The 17,458-nt window shown below is 41.6% G+C and overlaps 1 protein-coding gene, 1 long non-coding RNA gene and 1 other non-coding gene across 3 annotated transcripts; 1 reads left to right on the top strand and 2 right to left on the bottom strand.

The window, feature by feature from the left end:
* Positions 1 to 4,027: 4,027 nt before the first annotated feature.
* LOC148045930 (uncharacterized) lies at positions 4,028 to 12,268 on the bottom strand. The gene is made up of 3 exons (XR_015696254.1): positions 12,066 to 12,268; positions 7,424 to 7,538; positions 4,028 to 6,617 (listed from the first exon to the last, which is right to left on the bottom strand). It is a non-coding gene; the product is annotated as an uncharacterized LOC148045930 (long non-coding RNA).
* Positions 6,714 to 6,986, bottom strand: LOC148045931 (small Cajal body-specific RNA 13). Its single transcript, XR_015696530.1, has one exon.
* A 236-nt stretch (positions 12,269 to 12,504) lies between the features above and the next one.
* Positions 12,505 to 17,457, top strand: GLRX5 (glutaredoxin 5). Its single transcript, XM_014064044.2, has 2 exons — positions 12,505 to 12,887; positions 15,684 to 17,457. The coding sequence occupies exons 1-2, from the start codon at positions 12,590 to 12,592 to the stop codon at positions 15,860 to 15,862; spliced, it is 477 nt and encodes a 158-aa protein (XP_013919519.2). The 5' UTR covers positions 12,505 to 12,589; the 3' UTR covers positions 15,863 to 17,457.
* Position 17,458: the final 1 nt, after the last annotated feature.

Genomic DNA, 17,458 nt, shown 5'->3' on the forward strand with positions numbered 1-17,458 from the left:
CTCCAGAGGCTTCAGGGACTTTCAGGAGGCTTCCCTGAAGTCTCCGGAGGACTAAAAAGGACCCTCTGAGCAAACCGGAAGTCACTTAAGCTCGGAGGGTCCTTTTTAGTTCTCCGGAGGCTTCAGGGAAGCCTCCTGAAGGCCCCTGAAGCCTGCAGAGGGCTTAAACCGACCCTCCAAGCAAACTGGAAGTCCAGAGGGTCTCCGGGGGGGGAGGCTGTTTTCACCCTCCCCAGGCTCTTATAATGCCTCTGGAGCCTAAGGAGGGCAAAAAAAGCATGGAAAAATGGGGGGGGGGACTCATGCATGCACACTGGGGGATCGCACATTGCAGTATGGGTTTAGGTTTAGGTTTTAGGTTTTATTAGGATTTGTATGCCGCCCACTCCCTAGAGACTCTGGGCGGCTTACAGATAAAAATGGGGGGGGGGGAACATATAAAAATTAAAAAGAACAAACATTAAAATTTCACAACATGCATACAGCTTAGAGTGGGGCTGGATAAACTCAACAGCCCCAGGCCTGCCGGAACAGCCAAGTCTTAATCGCTTTGCGGAAGGCCGGAAGAGTAGTAAGGGTCTGGATCTCCACGGGGAGATCGTTCCATAGGGCTGGAGCAGCTACAGAGAAGGCCCTCCCCCGGGGAGTCGCCAGCCGACATTGACCGGCAGATGGAATCCGGAGGAGGCCTAATCTATGTGACCTTATTGGTCTCTGGGAGGTAAATGGCAGGAGGCGGTCTCTCAGGTAGCCAGGTCCTAAACCATGTAGGGCTTTAAAAGTAACGACTAACACCTTGAAGCGTGTCCGGAAACCAATGGGGAGCCAGTGCAGCTCGCGGAGGATAGGTGTAACGTGGGTGTACCTAAGCACCCCCACTATCACTCGCGTGGCTGCATTCTGGACCAACTGCAGTCTTTGAACACTCTTCAAGGGCAGCCCCATGTAGAGCGCGTTACAGTAATCCAGTCTTGAGGTGACGAGGGCGTGAATGACCATCCAAAGGGCCTCCCGGTCCAGATAGGATCACAACTGGTGCACCAGGCGAACCTGGGCAAAGGCCCCCCTGGTCACAGCCGACAGATGATGTTCTAATGTCAGCTGTGGATCCAGGAGGACACCCAAGTTGCGAACCCTCTCGGACAGGTCACACCGACTGCAATCTGTCCAAGAGGTAGGAGGAGAACCACCGTAAAATGGTGCCTCCCACTCCCACCTCCCATAACCGTCGCAGAAGGATACCATGGTCAATGGTATCGAAGACCACTGAGAGGTCAAGAAGCTCTGGCTCGCCAGAGAGCATCGATCAGCGCGACCAAAGCAGTTTCCGTGCTGTAACCAGCCTGAAACCCGACTGAAAAGGATCCAGATAATCTGCTTCATCCAAGGTCCGTCAGAATTGCGAGGCCACCACCTTCTCCGCAACCTTCCCTATAAAAGGGAGGTTGGAGACTGGATGGTAGTTGTTCAAAATGGCTGGGTCCAGGGACGGTTTTTTAAGGAGGGGTCTCACCACCGCATCCTTTAAGGGGTGCGGGAAGGATCCCTCCTGAAGAGAGGTGTTAACTATCCTCTGGAGCCAGCCACGTGTCACCTCCCTGCTGGTTGAGACCAGCCAGGAGGGGCACGGGTCAGGTATACAGGTGGAGGTACTCACCGCTCCCATGGTCTTGTCCACTTCCTCAGGAGTAACAAGTTGAAACTTGCTCCATAAAATCCGTTCAAGACCTTCCCCCGGTACCTCGGCTGGTACCGTCCAAGTGGAGTCCAGGTCCGTCTGAATCCGAGCAATTTTATCCGACAGAAACTGGACAAATTCCTCAGCTCTGCCATGTAAAAGGTCGTCCGCATCCCTCCCTTTCACGAGGGAGCGGACTATTCTAAACAGGGCGGCTGGGCGAGATTCTGCAGATGCAATAAGAGCGGAAAAATGCGCACATAAGTCCTAATGAAGGCTCTTAATTGTGTTCGGTCAGATTCAGAGTTACTGGCCCTCCACCGTCGCTCTAGGCGTCTCTTTTGGTGCTTCATCTCCCGGAGTTCCTCGGTGAACCAAGGAGCCCTCCTGGATCCACTGCCGCGGAGAGGCCATAAAGGCGCAATCCGGTCTAGAGCCTCCGCCGCCACCGAATTCCAAGCAGCGACCAAGGACTCCGCCGGACTGTGGACGTGAGAGTCAGGTATCTCCCCAAGTGCCGTCTGAAGTCCCATAGGGTCCATCAGACACCTGGGACGGAACCATCTAATAGGTTCCCCCTCCCTACAGTGGAGGATTGGTTTCCGAAAATCAAGCCTCAGTAGGAAGTGATCAGACCTTGACAAGGGCAAGGTCTTAATGCCCTTCAGACCTAGATCACGACTCCACTGCTCCGAGAGAAATACGAGGTCAAGCGTGTGACCTGCTGTATGAGTCGGACCCCGAATTACCTGAGTCAAGTCCATGGTTGTCATGGAAGCCATGAACTCCTGCGCCCCATCAGAACGTTCACCGAGCGAAGGTAGGTTGAAATCCCCCAGCACTATAAGCCTGGGGAACTCAATCGTCAGCTCGGCTATTCGAGGAGCACAGGGAGGGCTGTTGTAATGCTGTTGGGAGGTAGGTACATTAACAACAAACCCACTTGACCCCCAAGGTCCAACTTCACCAACAGGGACTCACACCCGACAAGCTCCGGAGCAGGGATCCTACGAGGAACTAATGACCTTCGGATGATGGCAGCCATTCCCCCACCCCTTCTCTGGTGTTGCGGCTGATGGAGCACCTGAAACCCTTCTGGGCACATTTCAGTGAGGGGGACTCCTCCCTCCTGGCCCAGCCAGGTTTCAATAATACATGCCAGGTCTGCCCCCTCGTCTAATATTAGGTCCCGGACGAGGGGAGTTTTGTAAACCACAGACCTGGCATTTAGCAACAGCAGCCTGAGACCAGGGCCCTGACAACTCTCGCCATCTGGTCCTGGAGTGGAGCTAACAGAGCCGGAAGGAGGAATCGCTGTGACATAGCGAACCCTCCTTCCCCGGTAATGGCTAGCCCTGAAGCTCCCGTCGTATCTGCCCCTCCCGTAATGCTCTGGCCCAACCCCGCGCCCGTAGACTCCCCTCTCTCTTCCAAAGCCCCCGTTCTCCTCGGCAGGCCATACAAATCATACACTCCGGACTGGGAGGCAGAGCCGGGCCCCCATCCACTTCTGCTTGTGCACTCAGTGGAGGGGGCACCAGGCTGCACTCTCAGTCCACTCATATACACCCCACAAACACTCTGTCAAGCATATCCCACTGTAATCATTAAAACATATAAAATACAGTAATACAATAATATAATTAAAATTAAAAGTGGGTACATTCATCTTCATTCGCACCAAACACACTCCATGCCCGTGCACTAACCCCCTGCGCTCCCCCCCCCTTATGGCACACCAGCCAAAAAAGGTTCGCCATCACTGGGCTATGACAATCCCCCGGAGGCCGGTACTGAAATTGAAAGTGAGGCTTTCTGCAGGCTTTCCTGAAGCCTGGGGAGGGTGAAAATGGTCTCCCCCAGCCCTCTGGAAGGTCGAAAATCAGTTGGCTGACTCATGCATGCCCGCTGGAGCTGATGGCTTGTGTGCCAGCAGATATGGCACATGTGCCATAGATTCACCATCACGGTTCTATACAAACCTGACTGCTGTTAACAGTTTTTCCTTTGATCTAATTCTACTATTCAGTATAGGGGGGAAATGTGCTAGCAAAGAAGTCCAATTTACGAATGAAGAATAACCAGTTATAGGAGCTGATGCAAGAATTCAGGAATTCTGCTTTTACTCACTCTATCACATCCCATTGACAAAAAGCTAAACTTTATAGGATGATGTTTATGAAAGGTAATCTTTATAGATTTGATATTGCAATAATGTTCAATCAGTTGATTTTCTGGGTAGTATCTGTGAAAATGGGATACTGTTTAAGGATAGTAGTACAATTATATAGGCGTACATAACTTTTGCAATCACAAAGAATTTAATATTTGCTGGCTTCATATATATTACAGTAAACAATGTATCACAGTATGTATCTTCTTTTTGGCTTTACTTACATTTACCTCCACTTTTAAATAAGGTCCTGAATAGTATCTACAAAGGGTTTGCTAGTTATTTGAGCAATTTAATAAAATCCAGATTGCACTATGTTTTTTGAACATCCAATTATTTTCCTTCTACTTTATGAATTTGTTGTTTCTAGAATATTTTACAAGACCTTTCATTCTGTGTAATAAAAGTTATAAAGTCACTAAATAATAGTTTTCCTTTACAGTGTCTGCTATATAGTGTTATCACTCATATTCTTAAATAATCCCTTGGAGGGTCTCTGGGCTGATATCTAATTCTTGACAGATATTAAAATACTTCTCTGCTATTGGATTTTTTTGCCTATTTATACAGATTAATAAAAGGATGTCCCTAAATTGATGTTTTTGTTTTCTTGTAAGACTAAACACAACATACTTTATAATGGCTTTTCTTCTGTTTTATTTAGCTATGGATTATGCTTATATGATTTCTTTTCCATAATTTAGCCAACTGTTGCTTGGCATGATACTTTAACAAGGTGAGCTTTAGAATAAATAACATATTGTTCCTTAAGTCATTCTGATTTGCAGCCTGAAGGAACAGATATATGAAAATGAACAAAATTCTCTCATGTTTAACACTTTTTATTATTATTGTTAGTTCTGTCACATTTCCACTTGTGTGGATTTTATCTCACTTTTTGTAAGAGTAGAGTTTATATTTCAATGTAATGTTTTTTTATTTTTCTAGGAAAAATAATCCAATTTTCCAAATTTGGTGTTGCTTGCTATTGCTTCGCAGATAAATGTTTTATTTTCAAATCATGAGAAAAATAAAAGTATATTGATTTCATTGATCGTCCACATATGATACTAACACAATATATATTTTATCTTTGTGTGTTCTGTGAATTCAGTCAATTGTGTGCTTTATTCAAACCACAGTTAAGCTAACACAGGCTTAATTTTATGTGTTTGTCATGTGACATGTAAATGCAATATTGTCTTGGTGGTTTGGACAATTAATTCCTTTTATACAATTAAAATACACCAATAAGTAAAGAGAAATTTTACATTTATTTTAGTTTCTTAACAACAGCCATTGATCTGTCCAATGGAGCAAGTACCAGCATTTAAAATCTCTGAAACCTTCTGAATATGTATAATATAAAATCATTATATGCACTAATGAACTAAAGTATTCATATCAAATGGAATGAAAGCTGTTAAAAAATAATGCAGAGTTTCTTTAACCACTATTCTTTGGCCTTAATTTTATATATGACTGATTCTTTTAATTATATGGGACCAAACACATATGGGTGTAAATTATTGTACAACCTGGGACCAGAAAAAAGTATTATTTCAGTTGCAATTGTTAATATAGGATTTTTATATCCTCTCTTTCAAAAATACATCCCTTAAACATGTAATTTTCTCTTAAACATGTAATTTTGCTTGAAATTCAAAACCTGAAGATAAAATGTATTCATTAACATGATCAAAGGAATGTTTATACTGTGTTTCCCAAAAAATAAGACCGGGACTTATTTTCTTTTGACTGCCGAAATAAGTGCTTGGATTTATTTTCAGGGAGGTCTTATTATTTTTGAGGTGTAGAAGGAGGTGAGCGTACTCACTTCATGGCTGCTGCTGTGTTGTAATATTTTCATGTAGGGCTTATTTTCAGGTGAGGCTTATTTTAAGCACATGCACTCAAAAGCCCAATTGGGCTTATCCAAGGTCTTATTTTGGGGGAAATAGGATAGAATTTGCAACTAGAAGCTTTCTGGGTTGGATAATAATATCATTCCTGTTTAAATATTAAAATTATAAATTTAAAAAAGAACTACTCCAGAAATCAAAAAAACTAAACCCAATTGTTTAGAGTATGTGATCTGGCTCATCAATTTTTAATATATATCTTATTATTAGGGCCTCTATTCACATTGATCCCAGTCATTACCAAAGAGAAAAGAATTCAGTATGTTAGATATATTTTATTTCAGCTGTGACAAAATTGTTTTTAATGCAAGTGAAATGAGATACATTTACCATTGTCTAGTCAAAATTTCTGAGCACTTGTTTCTACATCTAAGACAATCATAGAGCATTTTGAGTAGCAATCTCATTGAGCAAAACATCATAATCATGCAATGTAATGTGTATTAATATTGCAACAATCCATGCAAAATATAACATTAAACCACGATCTTGAGCACATTCAATATACTAATTATAATAGCATTTAAAATAATGGTTAGGATCTAAATAGTAGCTTTTATGGGAAAAACTGTTATCAGAACAATTTCTAGTTTGATCCATACTGTATACAACAATACTTTGCTCAATAGTTTCATTAGTATATCCCCTACAAGATGGATAATTAAACTGTAAGCACAGTATCCATTTGAGAGAAATTATTTCAGATACACAGTAGAATATCTCTTACTATCATTTCGCTCTTCTGTGTTATTAACTTTCAAAATTAAAAAAGATAAGATCTAAAGGTGCATACTTAAATATTAAGCAAGTTCTTGAGATACAATCTTCAATTATATCTTGCAATCTGAAAACAGAAGCACACCAAAAACAATAGTCATACATTTTAAATATATATTTGGAGTATATAGAGATGCTTTACTTGGTTTTAAACAATATAAATAAATATAGCAGTTTAATGTATTCAGTAGAAATTCTTCATTTGCTGAACAATATCACACTGCAAATTTACTCTTACTGCTGACAGATGGATAATGATACAAGAATAATCATCATCTCCGTGGTAACAGTGTAAAATATGTCAGAGGAATATTGCACATGGAGCTGTTGCTGCTTTTATTACAGTCCTGCCTCGGCTTCCTCAGTTGTATACTCTTTGCAAACCCAATATGCCCAGAGTACAAGTCAACTAAGGGCAATTTCAAGGCTGCAGACTTAAAAAGAACCAACAAATTAATTGTATCAAGTTCTAAAATTGCTGATTAAATAGGATATTGCCTACAAAAATGTAGATCACACAAGACACAATCTTGACTGTCTCGCAAACATCCATTGTTTTTCTTGTAGATCACTAGTTACCTTTTTAGAATTTTGAGGAAACATCTTTTTTCTTAAAAAAAAACAAACCTCTGTTGTGAGGTTGGAATTTGAACATTTTTTATAGAAAAAATCATGCTGTGATGCTTGTTCTCAATATCAACCTATGATTATAATTTTTTTACCTGCATTCTCAGCAGCAATAATTATTGAAATAAGTCCTCCCCCTGAAATAATATTACTATTTAAATACAGGTAATCCTCAACAGTTTGTTTAGTGCTATTCAAAATTACAACAGTACTGATAAATGTGACATGACCACTTTCCATAGTTACCTTTGCAGTATCCCCATGTTCATGTGATCAAAATTCAGATGCTTGGCAACTATGGTAGTTCATATTTATGACGGTTGCAGTGCCCCAAGGTCATGTCATCACCTTTTGCGACCTTCTGACAAGCAAAATCATTGGGAAAGCCAGATTCAGTTAACTTTCAGGTTACTAAATTATCAACTGCAGTGATTCACTTAATTGTGTCAAAAAAGTAGTAAAGCGGAACAAAAGTCACTTAACAAATAAGGTAAGCAAATACCTGTATTTTTCTTTAGAACACATAATTTTATTATCCCATTTTTCCAATCCACTTATGGCATCTCATTGCTAATTCCAGTATAAATAAGTCATGAGACAGACCATCTTCTAATGGTAGTGTAGCAGTGTCTAAGTTCACTGTAGTCATGTTTAAGTCACATTAATATATGCATTCTCAAATCATAGGAATTTAATAACCCCAATAACTGTTATGTGTTCAGAATTATGAATTTTGAACATATAACATGTGACTCTTGAATTTTTTTCCCATGCCAAACTTTACTGTCTAATGCTAGTTTTTGCAGGTATCTGCTCCAGCATGATATGTTTAGCCTTGAGATAAAATGATTGAGTAAATATAACAAACTCAGGAAGAACATCTAGATATATACAGAAGACAAAGACAGCATTTAAACTATAAGACTGGCTTCATGATGCTAATATGTATGATTAAATGGACACTGCAAAATTGTGATACTGCCCTTTTGGACTTGTGAACTTTTACACAAATACTAAAGAAGTGAATTTGTATCATGTTCCTTATCTCTGGTAGATGTTTGTATCATCATCATTGTGACCATTATCTATGCACTGCAGGATGGAGGCCTCTTCCTCTTGATTACAAACAACACGGCCCTGAGCTTTCTTTTGCCAATTGGGCCCGCAATACTTGCTATATACATGGCTATTAAACAGGGGTGGGTTGCTCCCGGTTCGCACTGGTACGCCAGAAGGGGTTCGTCAATTTTACAGTACCTTTTAGAACCCCTTCGTCTGGTGGGACAGTACCGGAACACTCCCTCTTGCCTGCTCCCCCTCGCTCACTCCCCCTGCCCGCCTGGTCACTGTTCGCTCTCTCGCTTGCCCTGCTCATCCACACAATGGTTGCCCTGCCTACCCACTTCCTTTGCCCGTCCAGCCAAGGCTCCGAGGCTGCAGGCTGCCGGGGAGGTGGGGGGGGGAGGAATGCTGCCTGTCTGCCTGCCCCTCCAGAAGAAACCGGGTGGGCCCTGGGACAGTCAGCAGGCCATGCGCCACTGCCATGTGACCGCTCTGGGGACGCAGCACCTGCTCGGACGTGGCTGCAGACAGCAACAGGACATGAAGGAGAGGCCATCTAGAATGTTCTGAGGTCAGTTTGGTTTATTAAATTATATGCCGCCATTCACCCAAGGACTCTCCTTCAGCACTCCTCCAGGCCAGGTATAAGAGAACACCTATAGCCGAACGCGTTTGTATATGTGGTAAAGGAGAAGTGGAAGATAATTCACATGTACTATTACACTGCGAGCTATACAGAGCTTGTAGATCTGCATATATTCTCCCCTTATTAGAGAGATTGCCAGGGAGGGCAGACAATTTTTATCTAGGCTTTCTCCTCCAGGACACTAACCCGGTTACCACGTATGCAGTGGCAAAGTTCTGTGCTGCTGCAATGTCCATAAGAAAAAAATTGGCTACAGTATAGTACCATCTTGTTATCTGGACATACCTTTAACAATCTTTGGACCATAATGTTATTATCCACTTTTAATGTAAATACTTTTAATTATATTTTAATGTTAGTATTTTTAATATAGTGTAAAGACAAATGTATATTGCTGGTCTTTGACCATAATAAGGATCTTACTTACACCCAAGGACTCAGGTTGTGCGGGACTGAAAGCAGCAGGAAGGCGGGACATCGAGGCCACCCTGGGTATCTGCAATGGGACGCAGCAGCTGCTGGGCGGCTGCTCCTTTGTGCCCTATTGCCAGCAACAGTTGGCTTTCTCCTGCCAATCCTTCCTCTCCGGGAGTCCAGGCGGGCCCTGAGTCGGCCCCCGCACCGCAACCATGTGATGCTCTGGGGTGCAACCAGGTAGGATTGCTAGGAGAATGCCAACTGCAGCTGGGAGTGTCCCCAGGTCGGTGGGTAGATTGCACGGGGCTGGACTGGAGGCAGCAGGAAGGCAGGGGTTAAGGCTACGCCCCTGTACCAGTGAGAAAAAGAATATCCTGCCATCCCGGAACTGCGCCGCGAGATAAGGGAAGCAGGTCTTGGGAGAGACCTTCCGTACCCCTCCAGAGAACTCATGCCAAAAGAGAGAAGGCGGGCTGGTTTGAATGTGGGCGAGTGGGCAGTTTGGTAGCCTGCTTTCTTTGCTAGTTTGGGCAGGTAGAGAAAGGAGGCATGCAATAGCCGAGGGCGAAGGTGCTCCCCTTCGTCCTTGGTGGCAGGGGTGCTTTATCACAAGCTTCCTTTCTTTCTCTGCTTGCCCGAATGAGTGAAGGAGGTGCTGGCCCCAAACCGCCCACTCCTCTGCATTCAAACCACCTGCCCCCTTTTCTCTCCTGGGATGGGCTCTCTGGAGGTGGAGGGAAGGTTCTTTCCAAAGACCAGCTTCTTTCCGGCGTGGCAGCGATGGCAAGAAGTGGCTGCCAGTGAAGTTCCCAGCGATGGCAAGAATCCTGCTGCCACGCTGGATTCAGCAAAAACGGCTCCAGCAACAATGGGACATGCTTGGGGAAGGGAGAGCTGGAACTGATTGCCTGGGATTGTTCTTCAGCCGCTGCTGTGAAAATGTCTGTTTTCCAGCTGCAGGAGGCAAGGAAAGAACCTTCCTTCCCCCTCCAGAGAGCCCATGCTGAAAGACAGGAGGGGGCGGGCTGGTTTGAATGCGGGTGACTGGATAGTTTAGTGGCCACCTTCTTTGCTCAGGCAGGCACAGAAAGAAAGGAGGCATATGATAGCCAAGAGCATGGGCTGTCTGGAGGGGGAGGGAAGGTTCTTTCCAAAGACCGGCTTCTTTCCTTCCCTCCTGCAGCTGGAAAACAGACATTTTCACAGCGGCGGCAGAAGCACAATCCTGGACAGTCAGTTATGGCTCTCCCTTCCCCAAGCATGACCCGTTGTGCTGGGGCCACTTTTGCTGAATCTGGTGTGGCGGCGATGGCAAGAAGCGGCTGCCAGAGAAGCTCTCAGCGATGGCAAGAGTCCTGCCGTCGCGCTGCATTCAGCAAAAACTACTCTAGCAACAACAGGAATTGGCTGTTTTCCACCCGCAGCAGGAAAGGAAAGAAGCCAGTCTTTGGAAAGAACCTTTCCTCGTCCTCCAGAGAGCTCATGCCCTTGGCTATTGCATGCCTTCTTTCTTTCTCCATTCACCTGAGCAAAGAAGGCGGGCCACTAAACCGCTTGCTCGCCCGCATTCAAACCAGCCCATCCCCTCCTGACTTTCGGCACGGGCTCTCTGGAGGGAAAGGGAAAGAGGAATTCTGGGAGTTGAAGTCCACAACACGACTTTCTGCCCAAAGCCTGTAATTTGACTGCTCGGGATTGTGTTTCAGTCGCCACAGCCACATCTGCTGCTGCAGTCACCACGTCGCTTTGTTTCGGGAAGCGAAAAAAAAGAACAGCTCCCCTCTCCCCTGTCACTTTCCTCAGCCTACGTGCTATTCGGGAGGTGGGGGAAAGTGGCCCTTGGTTCCCCTCCAGGAGGATCACCATGTATCCTCCACGGATGGGAGGTTGAAGGGGTGACCACAGGTGAAGCGCGCCGAGGGTTTTGTCGGAGCGAGAGAAAGACTTCAAGGTCAGTGGAGGTGGTGTGTTGCTGGTGTGCCTTGTTCTGACTTTCCCTGGGTGCAAAATGCTTTAAAAAATAAAGTTTTAGGGGTTTTGGGGGGGGGTTGTAAAGGGTTAGGGGTGCAAGGGTCTTGTAACTTGACAGCTTTAAGATTTGCGTGCTTCAAATGTCAGAGTTCCTCAGCCAACATGACTGGAGGAGGAATTCTGGGAGTTGAAGTCCACAAGTCTTAAAGCTGTCAAGTTTGAACATCCCAGGAGTTTTTTTCTTAAGGGTAGGGGTGCAAGGGTAACTTGGCAGTTTTAAGACTCGCACACTTCAAATGCCAGAGTTTCTGAGCCAACATTTTGGTTGCTAAGTAAGAACGTTGTTAAGTGAGTTTCACCACATTTTATAAGTTGGCCATGCCCACCCAATCACATGACCCCCAAGCCACTCCCACCTGGTCACATGACCCCCAAGCCACTCCCACAAAGCAGGCCACACCTACAGAATAGGTTCTAAAAAAATTGAAGCCCACCACTGCTATTAAACTTAAAATTAATCAGCTCCACAACAGAAGAAATATATAGGCCTGCTGCTTAACCTGATATAATCCTTTACTTTGAAACTGGAAAATTTGGCGATATCCATTAGGTAAGCCGTTTATAGAAACCTGGGAGTTGGGAGCCAGACTGCAGTTAAAGAGTCCCCGTTCCTCTTCTAAAATTCAATTCCATCCCAAGCAAACCCTAATAAAGAGTAACGCCGAGTTACAGTATCAAGATGCCCTTGATCTTATACAGACGACAATTATGATTCATCTTAATGCACGCTACCTTTCTGTTAGTTCAATATCTGCCCGGCATGCAAAGGAAAGTGCCTCCTTATCATTCTTCTTTGGAGCAGAATTTCAAAAAAATATGTTGTCAGCTTCACATTTCAAGATCCTAACTCGCTCTATCTCCTTGCTTACTTACTGCACACGCCAAAGAAAGACCCTCGCGCCCATTCCTTCACAGTCGAAAAAAACCCGCAAGGATGCTTTTACAGTAAAATATTTTAAAGGCCCGACCCACAGTGCTGCAATTGGAGCTTGAGTTCAGCTAATCGCAATGTAGAAGCGTAACTTGGTTCCACCAGATTGGTCCACAGCGCAGGGCTAAAGTGTAGGCAGCCTTTCATAGCTGCTGCCAATATCTTGAAAAGTGATTGACACCAACTTCTACCTTTCATAGAACTACTTTGACAAGCGGGCGGGACCAACTGTCCCAACCAGTGCTTCTGGGTGGTCCCAAGCGTGGAAGGTCGCTCCAGAGGAAGACGCTTCGGCAAAGTCGAGGAGGCGACCCCTGTGGTGGTCATGATTGGGTCACTTTGCCGGTTACCTGTAGCCTTGCGGCTGGCTGGACGCTCACGACCCTCGGGATATCTTGTGCAGCAGCTGAGTCAGGGGGGGCCGAGCTCCAGTGGCGGGGGCGATGGGTCGAAGGAGGCGGTTGAGCGACTGGTGCGCGCACATCCGGTGGTGGTGTTCATGAAGGGGAGCCCGGCCCAGCCCCAGTGCGGCTTCAGCAACGCGGTGGTGCAGATTCTGCGCCTTCATGGTGTTAATGATTATCGTGCTTACGATGTCCTCCAGGATCCCGACCTCCGGCAAGGTAGGCGTTGCCCTTGCTCAGCCTTCCTTTCCAACTGACTTGAGCCCCACAGAGCTCCAGATCTATTCAGCCATTGAGAGCCCCCCTTTTAGCCCCCTTCCTGCATTTCGTTAATAGTTTTTAGGTTACATGCATCACTTTTATTTTCCTCCTAAGCATTTGTTGTTTTCGCCTCCGGTCCAATCTTTTGTTTTTCCTCAGTTATCTTAAGAAGCAAGTTAGACTTACTTGATGACTGGACAGGGGACATCCATTCTTGCTGATCACACCAAGAATGTTAAATTGCAAACAGTTTTCTGTTGCAAGACTTAACCATGCAGGGAATGGGGAGTGGGGGATGTTGGACAATGGCAGTAATGGTCTCTGTTCAGGCCTGTCTTTTCACAAGAGAACATGCTCATTTGTGCTCCGCTTGCTTGCCTTCATCATGACTAAGACTATCAGAAGAAAAATGCAGACAACTGCTAGGTGAAGGCAGATACATTGCTACTATAGATGTAGCCCACATTTTGGGGGCTTAAATCTGAGATACAAAGCATTCTAGGCAGCTTGTGGTCTTTTCTGCCTGATTAAAACAATCATTTTTGTTCTCCTTTTTACCTAATTTTACACTAATTCAGAAAATAGAATCACATAAACAAAATAGCATCCATGCAATTTGGCTTACTAAATATTAGGACTCAGAAAGTGCATGCTATGTTCGATTTTGGTCTTTCTTAAATAGATCACCTCTCTCACCTCTCTCAGGCTTAAGCAGGCTGGAACAAGTGCCATCTCATTGCACTGGCAGATTGCCACTGCTACTGTTCTGGTGAGATTGTTAAAGTATTTTCTTGTTTTCTGAAGAGAGTGAGGGTTTGTTTGTGTGGGAGAGAATATATTAACACTTAAGCTTAGCAAGACAGATAACTCTGTTAGGTTGCTCAGGAAATTCCATTGGTGATTTGATATGGAATACTATCTATGAAAGGGTAGGTCTGCAACTTGAGAGTCCTCCTTTACTACCTGGAGCATATTATACCTGTTATATTACACCTTTACATTAGGTTTGTATAAGCTGCCAAGCCCAATTTAAAATGTGTAAATTTAAAAGGTTATTTATGATTTTGCAGTATGCTACCATGAGGACCATATTTGCTCATTTGAATTGGCCTGACCTTGCTGGAAAAAATAGCTATGGTTCCCTGTTTTGAGGGGAAAATATTAAAACATTGCTTTATAATTCCCTGGATTGGCTTCGCAGTACTCCCTTAACTATTCCCAAATTTACTTGCCTGAAGATGGAGTTCTTCCAGAAGATGCTTTAGAAACTCTATACAAGATCTGAATTGGCAAGTGATTTAAGGCATCTTTCATTTCATAAAATTATAAAGATTAGTTTATATAATTCAGGTTTACATTAATAAAGTAGAAACCTAAAATACAATCTGTCCTGTGCTAACTTAAATATGGTTTTGTTTTTACTTATGTGTATCAAAGAATTCTTCCTTGTTTGTTTTCTCCTCTCTGCTTTTTAGCATAATATCCAATTACACACATATACAGTGTGTGTACATGTATGTATGTACAACAAACACACATATATATGGTAACTACGAATTAAAGTTACACTGCATTATTTATAATTAATTTGTGAACTTATGGCATAGTACCATACTTAAGAGGTTTATAGTTAAGAATGCCATTTCTTGACTTTCTGTGCTTTGTGAAATGAGAAAAATTATGCCATACATACGTAACAAGCTACACCACACTGAACTATCCAGGACCTGTTAGAAAGAGATAAGAATTTGGATGAAAATAGATTGGCAAATAGAACTGAAGGCTTCAGCAGGGCATGGTGACAAAAAACACTCCTTTTGCAGCTTTTTTTAAATTAGTACATAGTGAAAAATTTTAGAGTTCCAGTGGGTACCATAATATTTAAATATTTCAAAATATTTAATGTAAAAACTTAGATTTAATTTTAAGATATAGATTTTTGAAAATGTTTTTTACACATAGCATGATTTTTTAAATAATTCTGTAGTTCTTTGACAAAGCAACTCTGCTGGAATTTTAATTGATAGCCAAATATTGTTTCTAAAATTAAGATCAGTTACGAATGTTAATAAGTTCATGCACCAGTAAATAGGGCAAATAGGTATTGTATTGGTTTTTTAAAAATGGGAGAGATCATACAAGGAATAAGAGTAGTAGATTATTGTGCTTGAACGAAATAGTTTGTGGAATCTAAAATAAAAATATTCTTTTTGGAAAGAGAAATACAGTAAAATATTTTATTAATCTTACTATTTGTATATTATTATTTAAAACCTAGATTTTTCATATGTGATTCCCAGTTTTAGAATTTTTTGAGTCTGTATATTACAACAAATGCTAAAAACAAAATGATTATTAGTGTGTAATGTAGCTGCTTGGAATGGGTACACCTTTGTTCAGACTGTAATTAACTATCTAACTGGTTTAGCCACTTTATACTGCCATCTTTCAGTATAACAGATGAAAAACATACTAATTGTTGTTTTATGAAATTATGTAAATTATAACAAAAAATATAATAAACAAGGGGGATAAAAGTGGGCATTCTTATTCTGCGCATGGAGATCTCTTCTCTTTTAGTTTTCCTACGTAAACATTTCCCCACTGTTAGACTCATAAATGTTTTGTTTTATATATACAATGTCAGCTCCTGTATTCTTACATTATCCATTTCCCTATGCTGCTTCCATTCTAATCTGAAGCTACTCTCTTTGCAACATATGTTATTTAACTTCCTTTTACTTTTTCATTTAGGAATTAAAAATTATTCCAACTGGCCTACTATTCCTCAAGTGTACCTCAATGGTGAATTTGTGGGAGGTTGCGACATACTACTACAGATGCATCAAAGTGGAGACCTAGTGGAAGAGCTTAAGAAATTAGGAATTCAATCTGCACTTCTGGAATCTGAAAAAGATCATGGCAAAAAATAAAATTACTGTGACTTTGACAAAGACATGTTTTGATAATTGGTACCAGAAAAGCCTTCTGTACTTTAGTTTTAAAAAAAAAAGGGGGGGGGGAGGTTGAATTAGTGAGGTTTATCATTAAGCATTCTGTTGTCTGTTGCATAGTATGATCAACTGATATATGAATATTTTTCTTTTTGCCACCCATTTACAATACTATCAAAGTAAAAAACTAATTCCCTTCTATTTGCACTGCTTCATATTTGATTAATCATATTTAATCCCCTTCGTGCTAAGAATTTATTCCAGAATAGCTGAGATCATTTGTCTTTTTTTAAAAAAAATTCTTTATGAAACATTTCCTTGGAATTAGTTCTGTGGACTTTAGGATCTTTAATTACATTTCTTTCACATTGCAGATAGTGTAACTTCTTCACAGAAACACCTGATAATAGTGGTGCTCTTCCAACTTGTTAAAGAAACAGTTTTTGACGTACACACAGTGATTCTTTGGGAGGCTAGGTTCTCTTCACTCATCTTAATTTTTCTTTATGTTAACATAATTATTCATATTAATATTGACATTGTTTCTATTAAGAGATAATGTACTAAAAGTTGATAGCAATATTTCAAATGAAAGGAAAACAGGCAATTTGTTAAGATTTCCAGAATCATCTAAAGAATAAAGAGTGCAGGTTAAGAGTACATTTTTTCATAAATATTTGAGTTTAACATTTGTTCCCTCGATACTTTTATCTGGTAGGTTGCTCTTTTCCTTGTATTATTCACTACTATTAAGAGTTATAGATTACCTCTTCATTTTGACAATAAAAAATATGTAGGTTTTAAAAACAGCTTTGAATGTTGTATTAATGTGCTGATTATAAGAGGAAAAAGTTAAAGATGTTAAAGATGAAAGTAAGAGAAAGCAACCTCTTTAAACTTCAAAACTTTAAGACTTTGCTAGCTTAGTTTTCCCTTTAAGAAAGTGAAGTGGAAAGAGAAAGAAATGTTTAGAATTCATTTTCATTCCAAGGGAAAGCATCCTTGAGACATTAAGTAAACTTAAGATAATAGTAGAGGCTTATCAATTATTTTACTGTTCTTATCCTAATTTTCTCTAGTTTGCTTAAACAGTGCTACCCAAAGAATAATTTATTGAACTCAGCATGGTTTTCCTGAATTAACACAAACAGGGATTATGGCTATTAGTGCCACAAATTCATTGATGTATTCTTGCCAATAAGAATTAAAAATGTAATGGTGAGAAACACTTCATTTTTTTAATTTGGAAAACTATTTGCTAAACATATATATTCTTTGATAAATATTTGAACTCTGTGTCTCTTAAATAACTGTAAAACTTTTATTCTGATAATCAGTCTGTTTATATATATATGCAATAACACTTGTATATATATAAAATTATTAACTCTTTATTTTGTTAGAAAATAACAAAACTATTATTTTGTTGCTCAAATGTTTTAATGGGAGTTGATTATTGTTGACAAGTTTTGAAATAAAAGCTTCTACCCAAAAGATTGCAAATAATCATGTTAAGCTTTACTTTTGTTTATTTTCATAAAATAAAATAAGAGGATTTGTTTTGGAATTAAAAAG

This window comes from Thamnophis sirtalis, unplaced genomic scaffold (genome assembly GCF_051295495.1).
Source record: "Thamnophis sirtalis isolate CommonGarterSnake01/CBP01778 unplaced genomic scaffold, rThaSir2_p1.2 scaffold_4, whole genome shotgun sequence".
NCBI lineage: Eukaryota > Metazoa > Chordata > Lepidosauria > Squamata > Natricidae > Thamnophis > Thamnophis sirtalis.

Excerpts from the sequence above, each read along its gene's own strand:
- GLRX5 (XM_014064044.2), top strand. The coding sequence starts at position 12,590 with ATGATTGGGTCACTTTGCCGGTTACCTGTAGCCTTGCGGCTGGCTGGA. Across the intron at positions 12,888-15,683 it reads GGATCCCGACCTCCGGCAAG|GAATTAAAAATTATTCCAAC; the intron begins GTAGGCGTTGCC and ends TTTTTCATTTAG.